At 42.8% G+C, this 18460-nt stretch overlaps 1 protein-coding gene and 1 long non-coding RNA gene across 6 annotated transcripts in view; one reads left to right on the plus strand and one right to left on the minus strand.

Moving 5' to 3' along the window:
• vwa8 (von Willebrand factor A domain containing 8) overlaps positions 1-18460 on the minus strand; it is a 367132-nt gene that overhangs the window by 63588 nt on the left and 285084 nt on the right. For all 4 annotated transcript variants that reach the window (XM_087993166.1, XM_087993165.1, XM_087993168.1 and 1 more), the window contains 2 exons: positions 13233-13389; positions 2955-3063 (listed from right to left, as the gene is read on the minus strand). In XM_087993166.1, the coding sequence (XP_087849292.1) occupies positions 2955-3063; positions 13233-13389 (266 nt within the window). The remainder of the gene's footprint in view (positions 1-2954; positions 3064-13232; positions 13390-18460) is intronic.
• The window catches only part of LOC148148682 (uncharacterized), a 33742-nt gene continuing 24251 nt past the window's right edge, over positions 8970-18460 (plus strand). Inside the window, exon 1 of one of the 2 annotated variants that reach the window (XR_015758953.1) lies at positions 8970-9141. This is a non-coding gene — a long non-coding RNA (uncharacterized LOC148148682). Of the gene's footprint in view, positions 9142-12307; positions 12551-18460 lie in introns of those variants that run through there. The other variant, XR_015758952.1, reaches the window with a different exon arrangement.

An 18460-nucleotide genomic window follows, 5' to 3' on the forward strand; every position in this document is an offset into this window, starting at 1 on the left:
ATTTCCACAGATTCACCACTCTCTGGCTAAACAAGACTCTCCTTATCTCCATTATAAAAGGTCTTCTCTTTATTCTAAGGCTGTGCTCTTGGGTCCTAGTCTCTTCTGCCAAACATCCACTCTGTCCAGGCCATTCAATATTGTCAAAGTTTCAATCAGATACCCCCTCATCTTTCTAAACTCCAACCCGTATAGTCCCAGAATCCTCAAACGTCACTCATATGTTAAGCCTTTCAATCCTGGGATCATTTTCAAGAATCTCCTCTGGACCCACTCAGGGCAAATACACCTTTCCTGAGGTACAGGACCCAGAATTGCTCACAGTACTCCAATGTGGTCTGATCAGAACCTTATAAAGCCTCAGAAGGACATTCCTGCATTTATACTCTAGTCCTCTCAAGTCAAATGACAACAGTGTATTTACCTTCCTAACTACTGACTCAACCTGCAAGTTTACCTGAAGAGAAACCTGGACTTGGACTTCCAAGTGTATTTGCAGTTACAATTTCTGAATTTTCTCCTCATTTAGAAAATAGTCCATGTCTCTATTGTTCCTACCAAAGTGCATGGCCTGACACATTTCTATGTTGTATTTCATCTGCCCACCCTCCTGACCTATCTAAATCTTTCTGCAGCCTCCCTGCCTCCTCAACACTACCTGTCCCTCTCCCTGTCTTTGCATCATGAGCGAACTTAGCCAGAATGCCCTCAGTTCCTTCATCCAGGTCATTAATGTATAAAGTGAAAAGTTGTAGTCCCAACACCAACCTTTGTCGAACACCACTAGTCGTTGGTTTCCATCCTGAGAAGGAACTTTTTATCCCCACTCTCTGCCTTCTGCCAGACAGCCAATCTTCTATCCATGCTAGTATCTGGCCTCCAACACCATGGGCCCTTATCTTACTCAGCAGCCTCCTGTGTGGCACTTTATCAAAGGTCTTCTGAAAATCCAGAGAGATAACATCCATTGACTCTCCTTTGTCTAACCCGCTCGTTAGATCCCTGAACTTCTATAAAGACAATGTACACCCATCTCAGACTGGTGTTGCTACTAAGACAAAGTTACTGTCGGTTCTTTATCTCTCTCTGTATCCAAGGAAACTGCAAACATGATACAGGTGACACCAGCAGCTTAATTCAACACCTTGATTGCAAGTTACATTGTTTACGTCGCTGTTAATCGTTTGCGAACATTTAGAAAACTCAAAACTACTTTAATTAAAAGTTTGCCGGTCGTGAGGCTGGATTAGTAGGAGGACCTCAGGTGGGACAGCTGCCAGTGTACAACTTGGGAGCAGCGAAGGCCATTAGATCCCTCAAGCTCACATTGGCATTCAATAAGATCACAGCTTAGCTGGTTGTGTTTGGAATTCCACATTCCCATCTATTCCTGATAACTCATGACTGGTCACTTCACGAGCATCTATCCAACTTTAAAACTATTCAAAGACCCTGCCTCCACTGCCTTATGCAGCAGAGAGTTCCAAAGTCCTACGACTCAGAGAGGGGAAAACAAAATCCCCTCATGCCTGATATTTAGTGTTATGCTCGTGTTAATGTGACCAACTAATTTTAAAACAGTGCCCCCTAGTCTAGAGTCTCGATGTCAGGGCACCAAACGCCAGGGCGGCACAGTGGCTAGCACTGGTGCATCATAGCGCCAGGGACCCGAGATCAATTCCAACCTCAGGCGACTGTGTGGAATTTGCACATTACCCCCTTGTCTGTGTGGGTTTCTTTCGGGTGTTCCAGTTTCCTCCCACGGTCCAAAGATGTACAGGTTAGGTGGGTTGGCCATGCTAAATTGCCTGTAGTGTTCAGGGATGTGTAGGTTAGGTGCATTAATCAGGGGAAATGTAGAATAATAGGGCAGGCAAATGGGTCTGGGTGGATTACTTTTCAGAGGGTCAGTGTGGACTTGTCGGGCTGAAGGGCCTGTTTCCACACTGTAGGGACTCTGTGAAAGTAGAGATTCATTTATGAAATAGCACTGTGCCTTTAAGAGAGAGTTGCTCTGTCCTGTCTTTCTTGCAGAGAAGTGTTGTCACAGTGGAAAGAGAATATCCGCTTCAGAAGCAGTGGGTAAACAGCTTGGAGCTCCTCCAATGTTCTTTTTAAATTAGATAAAAGAAGGACGTGTGGCTGGAGTCAGGCTCACACAAACCCAGGGTTTTAGTTTTGTTTTCAGTTGGAGTTTGGACTTGGCTATTGAAGCTGCTTTTTATAGCTCTTTCTCTGCTGCGACATAGATTATTTTGATGTTCCTTTCTCCTGGACTGAAGAGGCGATAGCATGTAAGGAAAGTCTGTTTTGCTGAATTTGCCTTTGCCAAGGGTGTGTTTGTGGGATGCTGCTATAATGGAACTGTTGATAATTAGTTGTTAAATAATATATTAAGTATTTCAATAAAGTAAAGTTACGCCAATTTTTTAAAAATTTGTTTTTTTAACTGTATTATAGACCAATCAAATCACACTTGGAACATAGCACTTTTTGCCTTTAACTAAAATAAAAAGTTAGGCTCCAGACTATACTGTTCATATATTTTGAGGGGTTTTGGTTTGGTCCATAACACAAGAAGCTGTATTGTTGGAGAAGAGATTTAAAGTAAGGCATCATCTGTCTGTTCAGGTGTTTTTAAGTTCTCAAAAGATGAGCTGAAGAAATGCAGCAAAGCAAAGCTCCTCGGTCAACATTTAATCTTCAACCAAAACAGATAAATGAGCATGCATTTATTTTCCTGTTTGTGCAGCTGGTGTGGATACTAGATGGCTGGCACGCTTATCAACAAAATAGTAGTTCAAAATGTGGCATGATAAGCACTTTGAGGACACAAATGTCATATACATGTAAGCAATTTCAATCTTACTGATTATTCATCACATATGTCAAAGCAGACTTTGAGGTTTGTTCTAAGTTGGTATATCAAACAAAGTATCTTAGCTTCAGCTTACCTGTAGGCTGTCGAGAATGACTCGTATTGATTGGACTTGTCGGCGTATGGCGCCTGAAAACCTCTCATATGTTGCAGCATCATATTCACTCATATGAATTTCCTTTAACCTGTAATAGAAACAAAGTGGAGTGTTGGCTATAGGCTCCTCAAATACAAATTTGTCTAAAATACCAAAGACACAGAAAGGAAATATCAAGCCTGGATTAAAATCCAATGCATTACTGTATTCAAACTCTGATTCAGCTAGCTTACTTGACAGATATTTGATCCCCCACTAAATAACTGTGGCCAGTAAAACTGCTCTCTAATCATTGGGGCAAAACACATCTAATTCTGAGGAAACAAATTTGTAAGGAAATGTCAGTTATCTGTAAGAATAATAGGGTAGTTATGGTAGGGGATTTTAACTTTCCGAACATCGATTGGGACTGACATAGTGTTAAAAGTTTAGATGGAGAGGAATTTGTTAAGTGTGTACAAAACAGTTTTCTGATTTAGTATGTGGATGTACCTACGAAAGAAGGTGCAAAACTTGACCTACTCTTGGGAAATAAGGCAGGGCAGGTGACTGAGGTGTCAGTTTGGGGCACTTAGGGGCCAGTGACCATAATTCTATTTGTTTTAAAATAGAAAAGGATAGACCAGATCTAAAAGTTGAAGTTCTAAATTGGAGAAAGGCCAATTTTGACGGTATTAGGCAAGAACTTTCGAAAGCTGATTGGAGGCAGATGTTTGCAGGTAAGGGACGGCTGGAAAATGGGAAGCCTTCAGAAATGAGATAACAAGAATCCAGAGAAAGTATATTCCTGTCAGGGTGAAAGGGAAAACTGGTAGGTATAGGGAATGCTGGATGACGAAAGAAATTAAGGGTTTGGTTAAGAAAAAGAAGGAAGCGTATGTCAGGTATAGACAGGATAGATCGAGTGAATCCTTAGAAGAGAATAAAGGAAGTAGGAGTACACTTAAGAGGGAAATCAGGAGGGCTAAAAGGGGACATGAGATAGCTTTGGCAAATAGAATTAAGGAGAATCCAAAGGGGTTTTACAAATATATTAAGGACAAAAAGGTAACTAGGGAGAGAACAGGGCCCCTCAAAGATCAGCAAGGCGGTCTTTGTGTGGAGCCACAGAAAATGCGGGAGATACGAAATGAATATTTTGCATCAGTATTTACTGTGGAAAAGGATATGGAAGATATAGACTGTAAGGAAATAGATGGTGACGTCTTGCAAAATGTCCAGATTACAGAGGAGGAAGTGCTGGATGTCTTGAAATGGTTAAAGGTGGATAAATCCCCAGGACCTGATCAGGTGTACCCAAGAACTCTGTGGGAAGCTAGAGAAGTGATTGCTGGGCCTCTTGCTGAGATAGATGTATCATCGATAGTCACAGGTGAGGTGCCAGAAGACTGGACGTTGGCAAACGTGTTGCCACTGTTTAAGAAGGGCGGCAAAGACAAGCCAGGGAACTATAGACAGGTGAGCCTGACCTCGGTGGTGGGCAAGTTGTTGGAGGAAATCCTGAGGGACAGGATGTACATGTATTTGGAACGGCAAGGACTGATTAGGGATAGTCAACATGGCTTTGTGCATGGGAAATCATGTCTCACAAATTTGATTGAGTTTTTTGAAGAAGTAACAAAGAAGATTGATGAGGGTAGAGCAGTAGATGTGATCTATATGGACTTCAGTAAGGCGTTCGGCAAGGTTCCCCATGGAAGAGTGATTATCAAGGTTATATATCTCATGGAATACAGGGAGAACTCACCATTTGGGTACAGAACTGGATCAAAGGTAGAAAACAGAGGGTGGTGGTGGTGGAGGATTGTTTTTCAGACTGGAGACCTGTGACCAGTGGAGTGCCACAAGGATCGGTGCTCGGTCCTCTACTTTTTGTCATTTACATAAATGATTTGGATGCGAGCATAAGAGGTACAGTAAGTAAGTTTGCAGATGACACCAAAATTGGAGGTGTAGTGGACAGCGAAGAGGGTTACCTCAGATTACAACAGGATCTGGACCAGATGGGCCAATGGGCTGAGAAGTGGCAGATGGAGTTTAATTCAGATAAATGCGAGGTGCTGCATTTTAGGAAAGCAAATCTTAGCAGGATTTATACACTTAATGGTAAGGTCCTAGGGAGTGTTGCTGAACAAAGTGCACTTGGAGTGCAGGTTCATAGCTCCTTGAAAGTGGAGTCGCAGGTAGATAGGATAGTGAAGAAGGCGTTTGGTATGCTTTCCTTTATTCAGAGTGTTGAGTACAGGAGTTGAGAGGTCATATTGTGGCTGTACAAGACATTGGTTAGGCCACTGTTGGAATATTGCTTGCAATTCTGGTCTCCTTCCTATTGGGAAGATGTTGTGAAACTTGAAAGGGTTCAGAAAAGATTTACATGGATGTTGCCAGGATTGGAAGATTTGAGCTATAGGGAGAGACTGAACAGGCTGGGGCTGTTTTCCCTGAAGCGTCGGAGGCTGAGGTGTGACCTCATAGAGGTTTAAAAAATTATGAGAGGCATGGATAGGGTAAATAGGCAATGCCTTTTCCCTGGGGTCGGGGAGTCCAGAATTAGAGGGTGAGAGGGGAAAGATATGAAAGAGACCTAAGGGGCAACTTTTTTACACAGAGGATGATACGTGTGTGGAATGACCTGCCAGAGGATGTGGTGGAGGCTGGTACAATTGCAACATTTAAGAGGCATTTGGATGGGTATATGAACAGGAAGGGTTTGGAGGGATATGGGTTGGGTGCTGGTAGGTGGGACTAGATTGGGTTGGGATATCTGGTTGGCATGGACAGCTTGGACCGAAGGGTCTGTTTCCAAGCTGTACATCTCTCTGACTCTATGGTCCTGATTCCTTAACTCAATTTGTTTAACTGAGTTGCCAGCCAATTCTTGTAATAACACGACTGCAAAAGAGTAAGCCATTCAGCCTCTTGGGTCTGTTTCACTTACCCTTATATCATTGATTGTGTGTGCTACAAATCCATTTAGCTGCCTTTGCTCCAGATCCAATTCTCCCCTTGCCTAACGAAAATGTCCCCATCACAATGATATTAGAGTTTGGACTTTGAACTGAGGTGTGTAGATGCTACTAGGAGCTGCTAAAGAATGAGTTTGATGTCATTCAAGTCATCTTGAGATTCAGTGGGTAGTCTCTCAGCCAGCAGTTCCACGCTCAAGTCCTACTCCAGGTCATGTTAGCCATAGACATAGTTCAACATGTTGATAATCTGCGTGCTAATTTCTTAAAACTTCCCCACTTGTCTCCAAAAGAATATTTCCCTTTCAGTGATGGTACAAACTGAAGAAACTCATTCAATTCTTTTCAGATAGACATATAGAATGGAAAGGGCCTTGGAAATGATGGTAAGAGTTTTGCTGACTGTGCCCTTTGGGCTGAAATTATTAAGGCAGTGGTAAGGCAGTGGTATTGTGGTAATGTCAGTGGGCTCATCACCCAAGACAAAGACGTGAAGACATGGGTTCAAATCCTACCATGGCTGATGGTGGAATTTATATTCAATCAACTATTAAGTTTGGAATTGCAATCAATTTTCAGGAATAGTGACATTAATTGCTGTAAAACCCCATCTAGTTCACTAATGCCCTTAAGGCAATCTATTGTCCTTACCTGATCTGGCCTTATATTTATGGGCGGCACGGTGGCACAGTGGTTAGCACTGCTGCCTCACAGCGCTTGAGACCCGGGTTCAATTCTCGCCTCAGGCGACTGACTGTGTGGAGTTTGCACGTTCTCCCCGTGTCTGCGTGGGTTTCCTCCGGGTGCTCCGGTTTCCTCCCACAGTCCAAAAGATGTGCAGGGTCAGGTGAATTGGCCATGCTAAATTGCCCGTAGTGTTAGGTAAGGGGTAAATGTAGGGGTATGGGTGGGTTTCGCTTCGGCGGGTCGGTGTGGACTTGTTGGGCCGAAGGGCCTGTTTCCACACTGTAATGTAATGTAATCTAATCGAATCTAATCTACTCCAAACTCGCAATATGATTCTTAATTGCCTTCTGAGCTGGCCCAGCAAGGCCCAAGGCAGAAATGCTGGCTTAGCTCTCTTCAAAGAAAAGAAAGGTCGCAAAATGGCTCAGTGGTTAGTTCTACTGTTTCATAGCATTAGGGACTCAGGTTCAACAGATCCTCTCGATGGAGTTTACACGTTCTCCCTGTGTCTGCATAGGTTTCCTTCAGGTGCTCCGGTTTCCTCCCACAGTCCAAAGATGTGCAGGTCAGGTGGGTTGGCCATGCTAAATTGTTTCATAATGTCCAGGGTGAGCTACTTATGGGAAACTTGGAGATGCAGGGGTGGGATAGGAGTCTGGGTGGAATGCCATTCATAGGGTCGGTGCTGAATCATTGAGCCGAATGGCATCTTTCATCCCTGGTGGGATACTATGATTCAATGAAAGAGTAATTTGTAGTTGATCAATAGGAGTAGCTAAGAGTGGAAGACATGGGTATAGTATTCAACAGATCTTCCACTCAGGATATTTGCAGCGATATCATAAAACAGTTAAGGGTACTGATGAAGTTTCTCAACATCCAAATCCTCTGACTAAATGCTTTGCTCAGGCCGATGAATGCAATGCAGCACTCTTGGTGCTGTTCGCATTTTTTTTTATTTTCCTGGCAACAAAGACAATCTCAGAGCTTCTTCTGGAATGTCTGAAGTCACACTTGGTCTCTGGCAAGATTCCAACAACCAGAGGAAATTGGCGATTCAGAAGAATGTGTGCCAAGTCTTTCCCTGCTGTGTACATAGGGGCATCTCGATAGTTTCCACAATGTGAGTTATCTCCCTTCAAGAAGATAATTACAATAAAAAATTTAGAGGGATACATTGAATGTGTTTGAGTAGGAAAGAGTGCACTGCACACTTGAGTAAGAAATGGAATTGTGGCACACATAATCATTAGTACAAGGGAAAGTGAAACAGCTTAAGTGGCTGAATGGCTTATTCTTGCTTCTCTGTTACAGTTTATTGTATTTGAGAATTCAATGCATACTAAAGCACTTTATGTTTGAGTATGAAAGGAGTTTACTGTGTTTGAGTTTTAAAGGTGTTGAGTATTAAAAGGGTGCACTGAATGTGGTTTGAGTATTCAAGTGATTTAATTATGTTGGAGTATTAAAAGGTGCACTGTTTGTGTATTAAAGGGGTTTACTGTGGTTGAGTATTAAAAGGATACGCACGATGCTACAATGGTGTTAGCTTTCTGGAATGAGATAATAATGTACAAGATGACACTAAGTCAAGTCCACAATTAGTATATCATCCTCAGTTGATACGAAGAATTCCCAGGATTAAGTAAGAATGATCCTGTAGATGACAGAGCTTACATGACAAGCTTCATGAATAGCTACAGAATATGAAACAGAGCTGTTTTGATTTTAATACAACGAACAAACTCTGTATGGTCTTTTTAAAACTCACTCTCAGAATAGACTGCACTTATATTTTCCAGCATATTCAATGTTCATTGGTTGTGTCTATGGTTGGTTAGATGTTTCGATATTAAGCAATAGCTTTTTGAGTGGTTTAAAAAGCAGATGTGCCTAGTTCACAATTCACTGTAGACTTTGTAAATAGCTTCTTTCATGCAGCAGAATAATTCACAGAAAATCCTAAAAGTGAAGTGTTGATCCTGACAAGAAATTGGAAGGATTTCATGAGAGGACAAACAAAGGTCTGTTCACACATTTAATGTGCCATTCCCAATGAAAATGAAAAAGGTTTTCGGAAATCCTATACTCAAAGTTGTTTACACTAGAAAGAAGCTTACATAAGGCCCTCCGAACCATGAACCATTCTGATTTGGAAATATACCGCTGTTCCTTTGCTGATGCTGGGCCAAAATCCTGGAACTCCCTCCCTAACAGCAGTGTGGGTGTCTCTTTATGTAGTGGATTGTAGCAGTTCAAGAAGACAGCTCACTACCACCTTCTCTAGGGCAGCTGGGAATGAGTTTTAACGGCTGGCCTAGAAAGAATATTAAAACGGGTCTGTCATTTGCTTTTTCTTTTTCCTTAACTCTGACTAGTTCTAATGAAAGCTCATCAATCTGAAATGTTTACACTGTTTCTCTCTCCACAGATGGTGCCTAATCTCCCGAGTGTTTTCAGCACTTTTTGTTTTCATTTCAGATTTCCATTTTCTGCAGCACTTCTCTTTCACAGTAAGTTCTATTTATCTTGGTTACAAAGTTCTGTTCACACGTTTGGATGGGCCATACACATTTGGAGACTCCATTTTCTCTGTGGTGGGGCAAAGCTGCTTGTTGGAGTCAGCCTGGAACAGTGATGATCATGTGTCCATGTTTGGAGACACAGATTGATAGTGAGTGAGTCCAGAAGTTGATGAAGGGGCTGCACATCAGTAATGTAAAGGAATGCAAGAATACAGCATAATGGAATGGGTGGCAAAGTGAAAGTTGAGGAAGAAAATTGACAGTCATTGCTTCTTTAGGAATGTGCCAAAAGATACCTTTGAGTTGCCTCCATATTAGAACATAAGACACAGGAGCAGAAATTAAGCCATTCAGCCCATTGAGTCTACTCCGCCATGCAATCATGGCTGATAAGTTTCTCAACCCTATTTTCCTGCTTTCTCCCCATAACCTTTGATCCCTTTGACAATAAAGAACCTATCTGTCTGCGTCATAAATATATTCAATGACCTGCCTCCACAGCCTTCTGTAGCAGTGAATTAAATGTTGTGAATGATAGTGGATAACTCTTCATTTGGCAGTAATATTAATGGCTCAGTTGGCAGGGATCTCAACTGAGTTGGAGGTTCTGGGTTCAGATCTCAATCCAGAGACTTAAGTTCAAACGTAGGTTGACTATACAGTGTGGTACTGGGTGCCTGGTAAACAATCTTTCAAAACCAACACAAAAATGAATCTCCATCTGTTTCTCGGATGGACCCAGAAGATTCAGGATGGTATTTTGGAGAAAGGCAAGGCAACTGTGTAGTGGTTTGAGTCACTCAACTGACATCGTCAGTAAAGAAACCTGATCTTTATCACATTGCTAATTTTGAGATCTTGCAGCATGTAAATTACATTTCTTAAAAGAACAGGTACTGATTAGTTAGCTCAGTTGGCCACTGTCCCAGCTTTAATCCATGTACTGGCTGTGGTGGTTTATGCAGGCCCGACTCCTCACCTCCTATAAGTTTGTAGAGTGCTGCCCCTTCGAGATAATCAATAGCTTTTCTCTAATGGAAAGAGATGCCTATGGCCCTTAGTAGACTGTGGCAAATTAGCTTTCACCGTAAAAGTAATATTTTTATTTACTCTTTCATTGGATGAGGCAAGATGAGCATTTTTTGCCTATCCCTCATTGTCTTGAACTGATGTGCTCACTCGGCCGTTTCAGACGGCAGCTAAACATCCACCACAGAAATTACCGGAGAAACACAGCAAGCCTGGCAGCTTCTGTGGAAAGAAAGCAGAGTTCAAGTTTTGTCTCCAGTAACCCTTCTTCAGAACTGATAGCAGATAGGAAAAGATGGTGTACAACTGAAGACCGAGGGTGGGGAAGGAATGAATGGATAAGCAAAGAGATGGAGCCCAGGGAGAGAAAATTTATGGAAAAATTAATGGATGCTAATGGGGACCATAAATATGTGAAAATGGGTGACTTAGGCTGAAAGCAGTCCGTGTGGTGATAGGGCCTAGAACGTGGGAGCGAGTCAAGGACATGGGTACAGAGTGCTCAGGTTCTAAAATGATTGAACTCAATGTTGAGTGCTGAAGACGGCAGCAAGATGAGATGTTGTTGTGAAAGCTTCACTGGAGCATTGTAGCAAGCCCGAGACAAACATAGTAACTGGAGGCTCAGGGTCATTTTTGCAGACACAACATGGGTGTTCTGCAATGTGTTTGCCCAGTTTGCATTTCATCTCCCCAGTGTAGAGGAGACTACATTGCGAGTAGTGAATACAGTAGATTCGATTGAGTGAAGTGCAGGTAAAGTGTTGCTTCAACTGGATGGTGTGTCTGGGGCTCGTGGATATTGAGGAAGGAGGAAGTAAACGGGCAGGTGCTATTGTGACTGCATGCTGATAGGGAGGGGAGGGGAATGCATGTCTGGTGCTAGCATCATGTTGGAGGTGGAGTAAATGGTATCTTTTGATCCTTTGGACGCGGATGCTATTAAAGTGAGGACCAGGAGGACCGTATCAGTGTTATGAGAGGGAAGAGAAAGGATATTCGCGTTCCCCATCACTTCAGCTTTCATGACTCAATACTGAATTCTTAGAAATACTGAATACTTTTATCTTAGCCTGCGTGGCACACTTTCCTCATTCCTGAAGAAGGGCTTATGCCCGAAACGTCGATTCTCCTGTTCCTTGGATGCTGCCTGACCTGCTGCGCTTTTCCAGCAACATATTTTCAGCTCTGATCTCCAGCATCTGCAGTCCTCACAATTTAACATAGCCAATACTGAATTCAACAATTTCAGGGCCTGAACACGCTTTCTGAAGTCCTTTACCAACCCCCACATCACGATGGTCTGCTTTCAGCACGCCAACCCATTCTCACGTACATACAGTCCCTATTAACAGTTTATCTTTCTTCCTCATTATCATCCACCACTTTGTCTGCCTAACTGTTCACTCCTTCCCCACCCCATCTTCAGTACACATTACCACCTTTTCCAAAAAATCATAGAATCCCTACGGTGCAGAAACGGGCCATCCAGCCCAACAAGTCCACACCGACCCGCTGAAGAGTAACCCACACAGAACCATTCCTCTACTCTAGTACTCTACACGTACACCTGACTAATGCATCTAACCTAAACATCCCTGAACACTATGAGCAATTTAACATTGACCTCCCCAACCCAGGTCCCTCGCACTGTGAGGCAGCAATGCTAACCACTGAGCCATCATGCTGCCCCTGAGAAGAATCACTGGACTTGACACATTAACTATTTTTTCTCTGTAGATGCTGCCAAACCTGCTGAGTTTCTCCAGCAATTTCTGTTTTTGTTTCAGATTTTCAGCATCTGCAGTTCATTGATTTACACAAGAGTTAATTATGCTGTATTAGCCTGATGTCACATATAGACTGAATACAGATGGTCGATATCCTTCTCTGCAGGAATACAGTTGGGTTTTTAAGATAATTAATGATAGTTGTCATGGTCTCCATACTGAGACTAGCTTTTGTTTCAAGGTTTTCTTCATCGGTTTAAATTCCACAAACTGTTGTGGTGGAATTGAACACAGAGCATTAGCGTGAGCATTTGAATATTCAATGATATCCGAGTTCCCCATCACGTCATCAACTGTAAGGGACTCTGGGACACTGTAAGGCTGTGAATTACGCGACATAAATGCTAATTCTTCCTTTCCTCACGTAGAAGTGGATTAAAATGAGCTCGTGCAGAGGACAAAGTTAAATGACATGCAATCCCTTTCTAGGACTCCCCACTTGGAAACATTCTAATCTTGGTCATACAATCACAGGATGGATGGGTATCAGTGAGATCTGAAGCTGGTGGTGGAATCAGACAGAGTCACACCAGGCTGGGTCTTCCGAGCAGACAACTTGAGAATAACAAATGACAGAGGTATGGGAGCTCTCTTTTATTCTTTATCTAGCTTTTTATTTCCAGAGTTGCTCAACAATGTGGAGGGGCTAAAGTAAATTTCAAATAAAGGGGTGTTTACTTATTCCATCAATTTGACAACAGCTGAACAGTCTATGCTGGTATTTATGCTCCACATGAGCCTCCTCCCCAACCTAGCTTTAAAAGTACCTATTTTTAATCAATACAGTGATTCCCTGGGCAACAAGTTGCACATCGTCACCAATCTCAAGGTAGAGAGGTTTTCTTCTGGATTGCCTGTTGGATTTATTAATGGCTATTCTATATTCATGAACTCTGTGTCCCCCACATTTTCTCTGCATTTCATTAAGAGGTGATATGGAAAGCTGTTGTGACAGAATGCATAATTTCTTCATAAATTTTCTCTTTTTCCCATTTTTTTTTTATCCTTCACCTTCTCTGCACCCTGCCTCACCATCTCTTTCTCCCCACTTCGGCCTGTTCACTCCCAATGGTTCCACAAGTGAGTCAGGAAGGGGAAGAGTAACAGTGTGAATTCTTACTCTCTATTCAATATGTCACCTTCCCTTGAAATTGCAGTTATTTCCAGGCTGAAGACATGAATTCGCTCCTTTAATTATTGGCATGAATTAAAAAAGAAAGACACGGTGTTCTGTTATGATGACAGGCTCAGTGCACCCACCTTTCCTTGAAGGCTTTCTCAGCCATCGCTCTTGCAGCTCTTTTCACTTCTTCTGGCACTGCGTCCTTTTCAGCCTGTGACACTTGGTACACTTTGTGCCCTGCATCCAAACGATAGGGACCACCTTTCCCACCTAGTCCAGCAGTGTCTCTTCCACCTGGAATGAAAGACAAGCATTGATAGTATCTGAAAAGGGGGAGTATGTGGTGGAATGACAATAGATGAAATGTCCCTTTGGTGAGCCAGTACAGACATGATAGGCCAGATTGTTTGGCAAGGAAACTTCATGTGCAATTATAAATGGAAATGCAGTTGCTTACAGTTCAGCTTGGCAAACAAAGCTCTGTAAGCCAGCTCATCGCTTTATGTTGCTTTGGTCATCCATGGAGATGGATTGGATTTGGGTGACGATGGGTTTGGATATGCCTTTTACACTTTCTGTATATGCCTATGCTACAAGCTTGAAGGGCTGAATGATTTTCTTCCAATTCAATGACACTGCTTATCTACAGTCCCCCACATTATACAAATGACATCAGTTGGCTCACTGAGTCTCCTGTTCGTTTTTTTTATTTCCTTCATGGATGTGGGTGTCATTAGCTGGACTAGCATTGATTGTCCATCCCTAGTGGTGGGAGTGGTGAGTTGTCTTCATGAACCACTTCAGCCCATTTGGTATAAGGACAATTTGCTATTGTGGAAGAAGTCCCAAGATCTTGACTCAGAGACAACGAAGGAACGGTGATCTATTTCCAATTGAGGAAGGTGAGTGGTTTGGAGGGGAACATGCAGCTGGTGGTGTTCTTTTGTATCTGCTGTCCTTGTCAGTGAAAGTGGTCATGGGCTTGGAAAGTGCTGTCTAACGAGCCTTGGTGAATTTCTGCAGTGCATCTTGTAGATAGTACACACTGCTGCTACTGAGTGTCAATGGTGGAGGGAGTGGATGTTTGTGGATGTGGTGCCAATCAAGTGGACTGCTTTTTCTTGAATGGTATTAAGCTTCTTGTGTGTTGTTGGAGTTGCATCCATCCAGGCAAATGGGGAGTACTCCATCACACTCCTGACTTGTGCCGTGTCGGAGTGGACAGGCTTTGGGGAGTCAGGCAGTGAGTTAGCCGCTGTGGGATCTGATCCTCTGATTTGCTCTTACAGCTACTGTATTGATATGGTGAGTCCAGTTGAAATTCTGATCAATGGTAACCCCTAGGATGTTGGTGTGAAGGAAGGGTAGGCAGAAGGGAAGGAGAAGGCAGGGAAAAGAAAGAGGAGGAGATGGAGGAAGGGGAGGGAATTGAATAAGTTGGGAGAGATGAGGAGAGAAAGTGGAAGGGGGAACTGGAAGAGAAAGGAGTATGGAGAAACCAAAGAAGGCAAGTTTAGAGAGGGAAAGAAAGTTGAGGAAAGAAGGATGGGGGAGATGGCAGATGGGATTGGGATGGAGGTATAGAGATTTGGAGGAGACTGAGACAAGGTGGGTGGAAGGAGTGGAAGAATGGAGGGTAGATTGGAAGCGAGTAGGGAGCAGCAGGAGGTGAAGGGGAGGAGGAAAGGGAGGGAGGTGGTGAAAGGAAAGCAGATGCAGAGGGTCAGAGGAAATGAAAGGAAGAGAGAGGACAGTGAAATGTGGAGGGGGATAGGGTTAGAGCAAGAAGTGAAATCAGTAGGTGCAACTAGGCCATTGTGAAGGGGGCCAGTGTAGAAGGTAGACTGGAAAGTGTAGGTGGGTTTGGGTGAGAAAGGAGGAAGAGGTAGAAATGTCAAAATAGTTAGGAGGAAAACTGGTGGAAACATTGTGAGGGATCAAAGCCATAAACCTATACCCTATTGTCGTCCAGTGCATCAGCAAGCATCCAATGGTAGAGACCCATCACAATAGCAATGTCCCTTCAGGATAATATGCCTCTACACCTCAGTGAATCGGAGACCTAATAGAGGCAAAGAGGTTTTGGGCACCATGTAGCTCAGTGGATAGCCCTGCTGCCTCACAGCACGAGGGACCTAGGTTGAATTCCAGCCTTGAGTGACTGTCTGTGTGGGTTCCCACAGGGTACTCCAATTTCCTCCCACAGTCAAAAGATGTGCAGGTTAGTTTGATTGGCCACACTAAATTGCTCCATAGTGACCAGAGATGTGCAGGCTAGGTAGCTGTGGCAAACTGGGGTTAAAGGAATGCTCTTCGGAGGATTAGTTCAGACTTGATGGGCTCTTTCCACATTGCAGGTGTTCTGTGATTCTATGGTTTGTTTGATTTGGGGAATCACAGAAGTAATGCTAATGGTTTCAATCAAAAAGGGGGGTAGAGGAATTTCACAATTAAAAATGATGTTGAAGATTGGAAAGCAGGTCCATCATTATTTAATGATGGATGGATGGGGAAAACAGGGAAATACAGTTTGCGAATTATGTGGGGCAATGGGGAAAGATTAGAGCAGTGGGATTAGTTTGAGATTTATCCAGGATTATGGAGAAAGAGTTTGACTCAAATGACAGTGCTACCAAGACAGACTGCTAAGATCGATGTCAAACTGTTAAATCTGGGTTTACTGACTGATACCGTTAAGTTATCACAAAACAGGAGAGTAATTTCAGGTGAAGTATAGATGCACATTAAAACACCAATATTCACAAAGCTGAAGGCCAAACTGCTTCATTCTCTGACTAACATTACAAAGACGATATTGCACTCTCAGCCTCCCATTTCTCCGATAGGTACTTGCTGTATTTGCTGATTAAACATGTTGCAGCAAGTTGAGTTTTATCATTAGAAAATCAAAAACACTTTTAACAGTGTGGGTCATTATAAAGGAGACGTGACAACCAACCTCTCTGGATTGAAAATGTCCCATTGTGAATGTAGGGTTTCACCTTCAGGTATTGAGATTTTCAAGGAGATGTTAACTTTATTTCTTACTTTTCCTACTTTTTAATGTTATCTTTTCTTATCTATTCCTCTCTCCATACCTGAGAGGAGATTAAATACATACATTCTTGTGTATTCAATTTCCTCCTCAATCCTTGCCCTGTTTATTTGACATTCCTCCAAACTGACTGTTTAGGGAGGTATCCTAATGTTTGGCCCATGCCCTCATTGTCCCGTTATTCTCTAGAAATTGTCCAGGCTGAAAGATGCAGCAGCAAGTTTAACTAATGGTATATGCTATTAGATACCTTGCTACAGGAAAACCTGGTCCAATAACAACTTGCCTATAAAAAATGCCCCCACCAGTGTTATGGAGCTAGTTAAGACTAATTAAATTATCAGAATTTCTGCAGTGTTTATACTACAAGGATTGTGTCTCCTGTACCATCATTAACAACACGTCTGTGAATAATTATTTGCCTATAACGAGTAGTATAAAGACACTTTTTTGAGTGGCCTCGCTCTAATTGTAACTTACACTCTTCCACAATGACAAATTTCATAGGAGCTCCTCCTACACTTCAGGCAAGTGTCTGAGTGCCTCTCATAAAAACTTAGCAAATCGACAATAATGCACAGCGCAGGAACCAAAAAATTCACCAACAGGCTGGACAGAAAAGTGTGGAAAATGAGCTGCTGCAGAAGAATACTTCACAACAACAATTCATGCACTGCTGTATCAGATATTACTGAAGAGTGTTCTATTTTGCATGAGTGCCTTGTTCCAAATAATGAGTGGAATAGAGAGAGTTAAAAGCCAGAGACTTTTCCCCAGGGCAGGATTGACTGGTACGAGGAGTCATAGTTTGAAGATATTAGGAGGAAGGTATAAAGGAGACATCAGATGTAGGTTCTTTTCACAGAGAGTTGTGAATGCATGGAATGCGTTGCCAGCTGTGGTGGTGGAAGCAGAGTCATTGGGGACATTTAAGCGACTGCTGGACATGCACATGGAGAGCAGTGAGTTGAGGGGTGTGTAGGTTACTATATTTGACATTAGGATTAACCTCGGCACAACATCATGGGCCAAAGGGCCTGTTCTGCGCTGTACTTTTCTATGTTCTACGTTTGAAGGTTCAAACACATGGGATCCACAATTTGTTTTCACACATATCTCCACACTCTGTCAATTCAGCTTCCTTTCATTGATACATGACTGCTCTCTTTTTCTCCCTTTTCAGGGAGAGTCAAAAACTAAAAGGCATTCTGTTTGTGAGATTCATTTTATAGAGTTGGAAAATTTAGTTGCCTTTCAAAATTAACTTTCCAGCGCCAGCACATTGCTATCATGGAATCAAAATCAGTAGGGCCTGACTTGCAGCTTGCAGACAGATCATGCTGAGTCAAGACTAGTAAAAACAAACACAAGACACAGTTAACAATCACCACAAAGGTTACTTTCATTCTTATGCATTGATGCTGTACATAATTGTTTCTGTTTTGTGACAACACTCTGTTTAAAGTGCGAGAAGGCAGAGGGAAGTGTAAGCCAGCACCCATTGCTGGAAGATGCTCACAGTGCTCAAGGAAGTGACTGTCACTGCTCAATCTGAACTGAAAACAAAGAATGCTGGAGGTCACAGTGGGTCAGACAGCATCCATGGAGAGAGAGAGCAACCTAATGTGTTGATGACTCTTCATCTGAGTTAAAGTGAAGTGTGGATGGGATAGCATTTATGCTATAGTTTGGGGAGGGGGAGGTGTGGGTGAGCCCCCCCCCATTCCCCGCACTTCAACCCCTCCACGACACCATCAATGCTGCCTCCTGCACATTTCACTTCAGCTCAAATGAGGAGCCGTCTAGACTCAAAGCATTAGCTTGCTCTCTCTCCATGGATGCTGCCTGACCCACCGTGATCTCCGCGAGCCAGGCAGCATCTTCAGGACTTCCTAAAGAAGGGTTATGTATACCTGAAGCGTTGACTTCTCCACTTCCTCATTCTGCCTGGCTTGCTGTGTACTTCCAGCCTCCTGCCTATCTACTTTGGATTCCAGCATCTGTAGTTATTTTTTGTCTCTACCACTGTGATCTTCAGTGTTTTTTTCAGTTCAGATTCCAGCATCTGCAGTAATTTGTTGCTCAATCTGAGATGGATTCTAGGGCAGACTCAAATCTCTTACACTTCAAAAGGCCTTAAATGACCTTTTTCTTGTTTCCTTCAATAGAAACAAGCCCGTTATCTCAAATGTCTTCTCATAACGATCTGGGGAATCTGCAGCCTTTTTTTCTCTACTGTGGAAAGTGGCACTCAAACTGTGGCCGACCTTAACTGTGTAACAATAGGTTTGATGTTTTTCTCAGTTTATC

This window comes from Chiloscyllium plagiosum, unplaced genomic scaffold (genome assembly GCF_037043375.1).
Source record: "Chiloscyllium plagiosum isolate Xiang-an unplaced genomic scaffold, Cpla_swu_hap1 HiC_scaffold_12, whole genome shotgun sequence".
Taxonomy (NCBI): Eukaryota; Metazoa; Chordata; class Chondrichthyes; order Orectolobiformes; family Hemiscylliidae; genus Chiloscyllium; species Chiloscyllium plagiosum.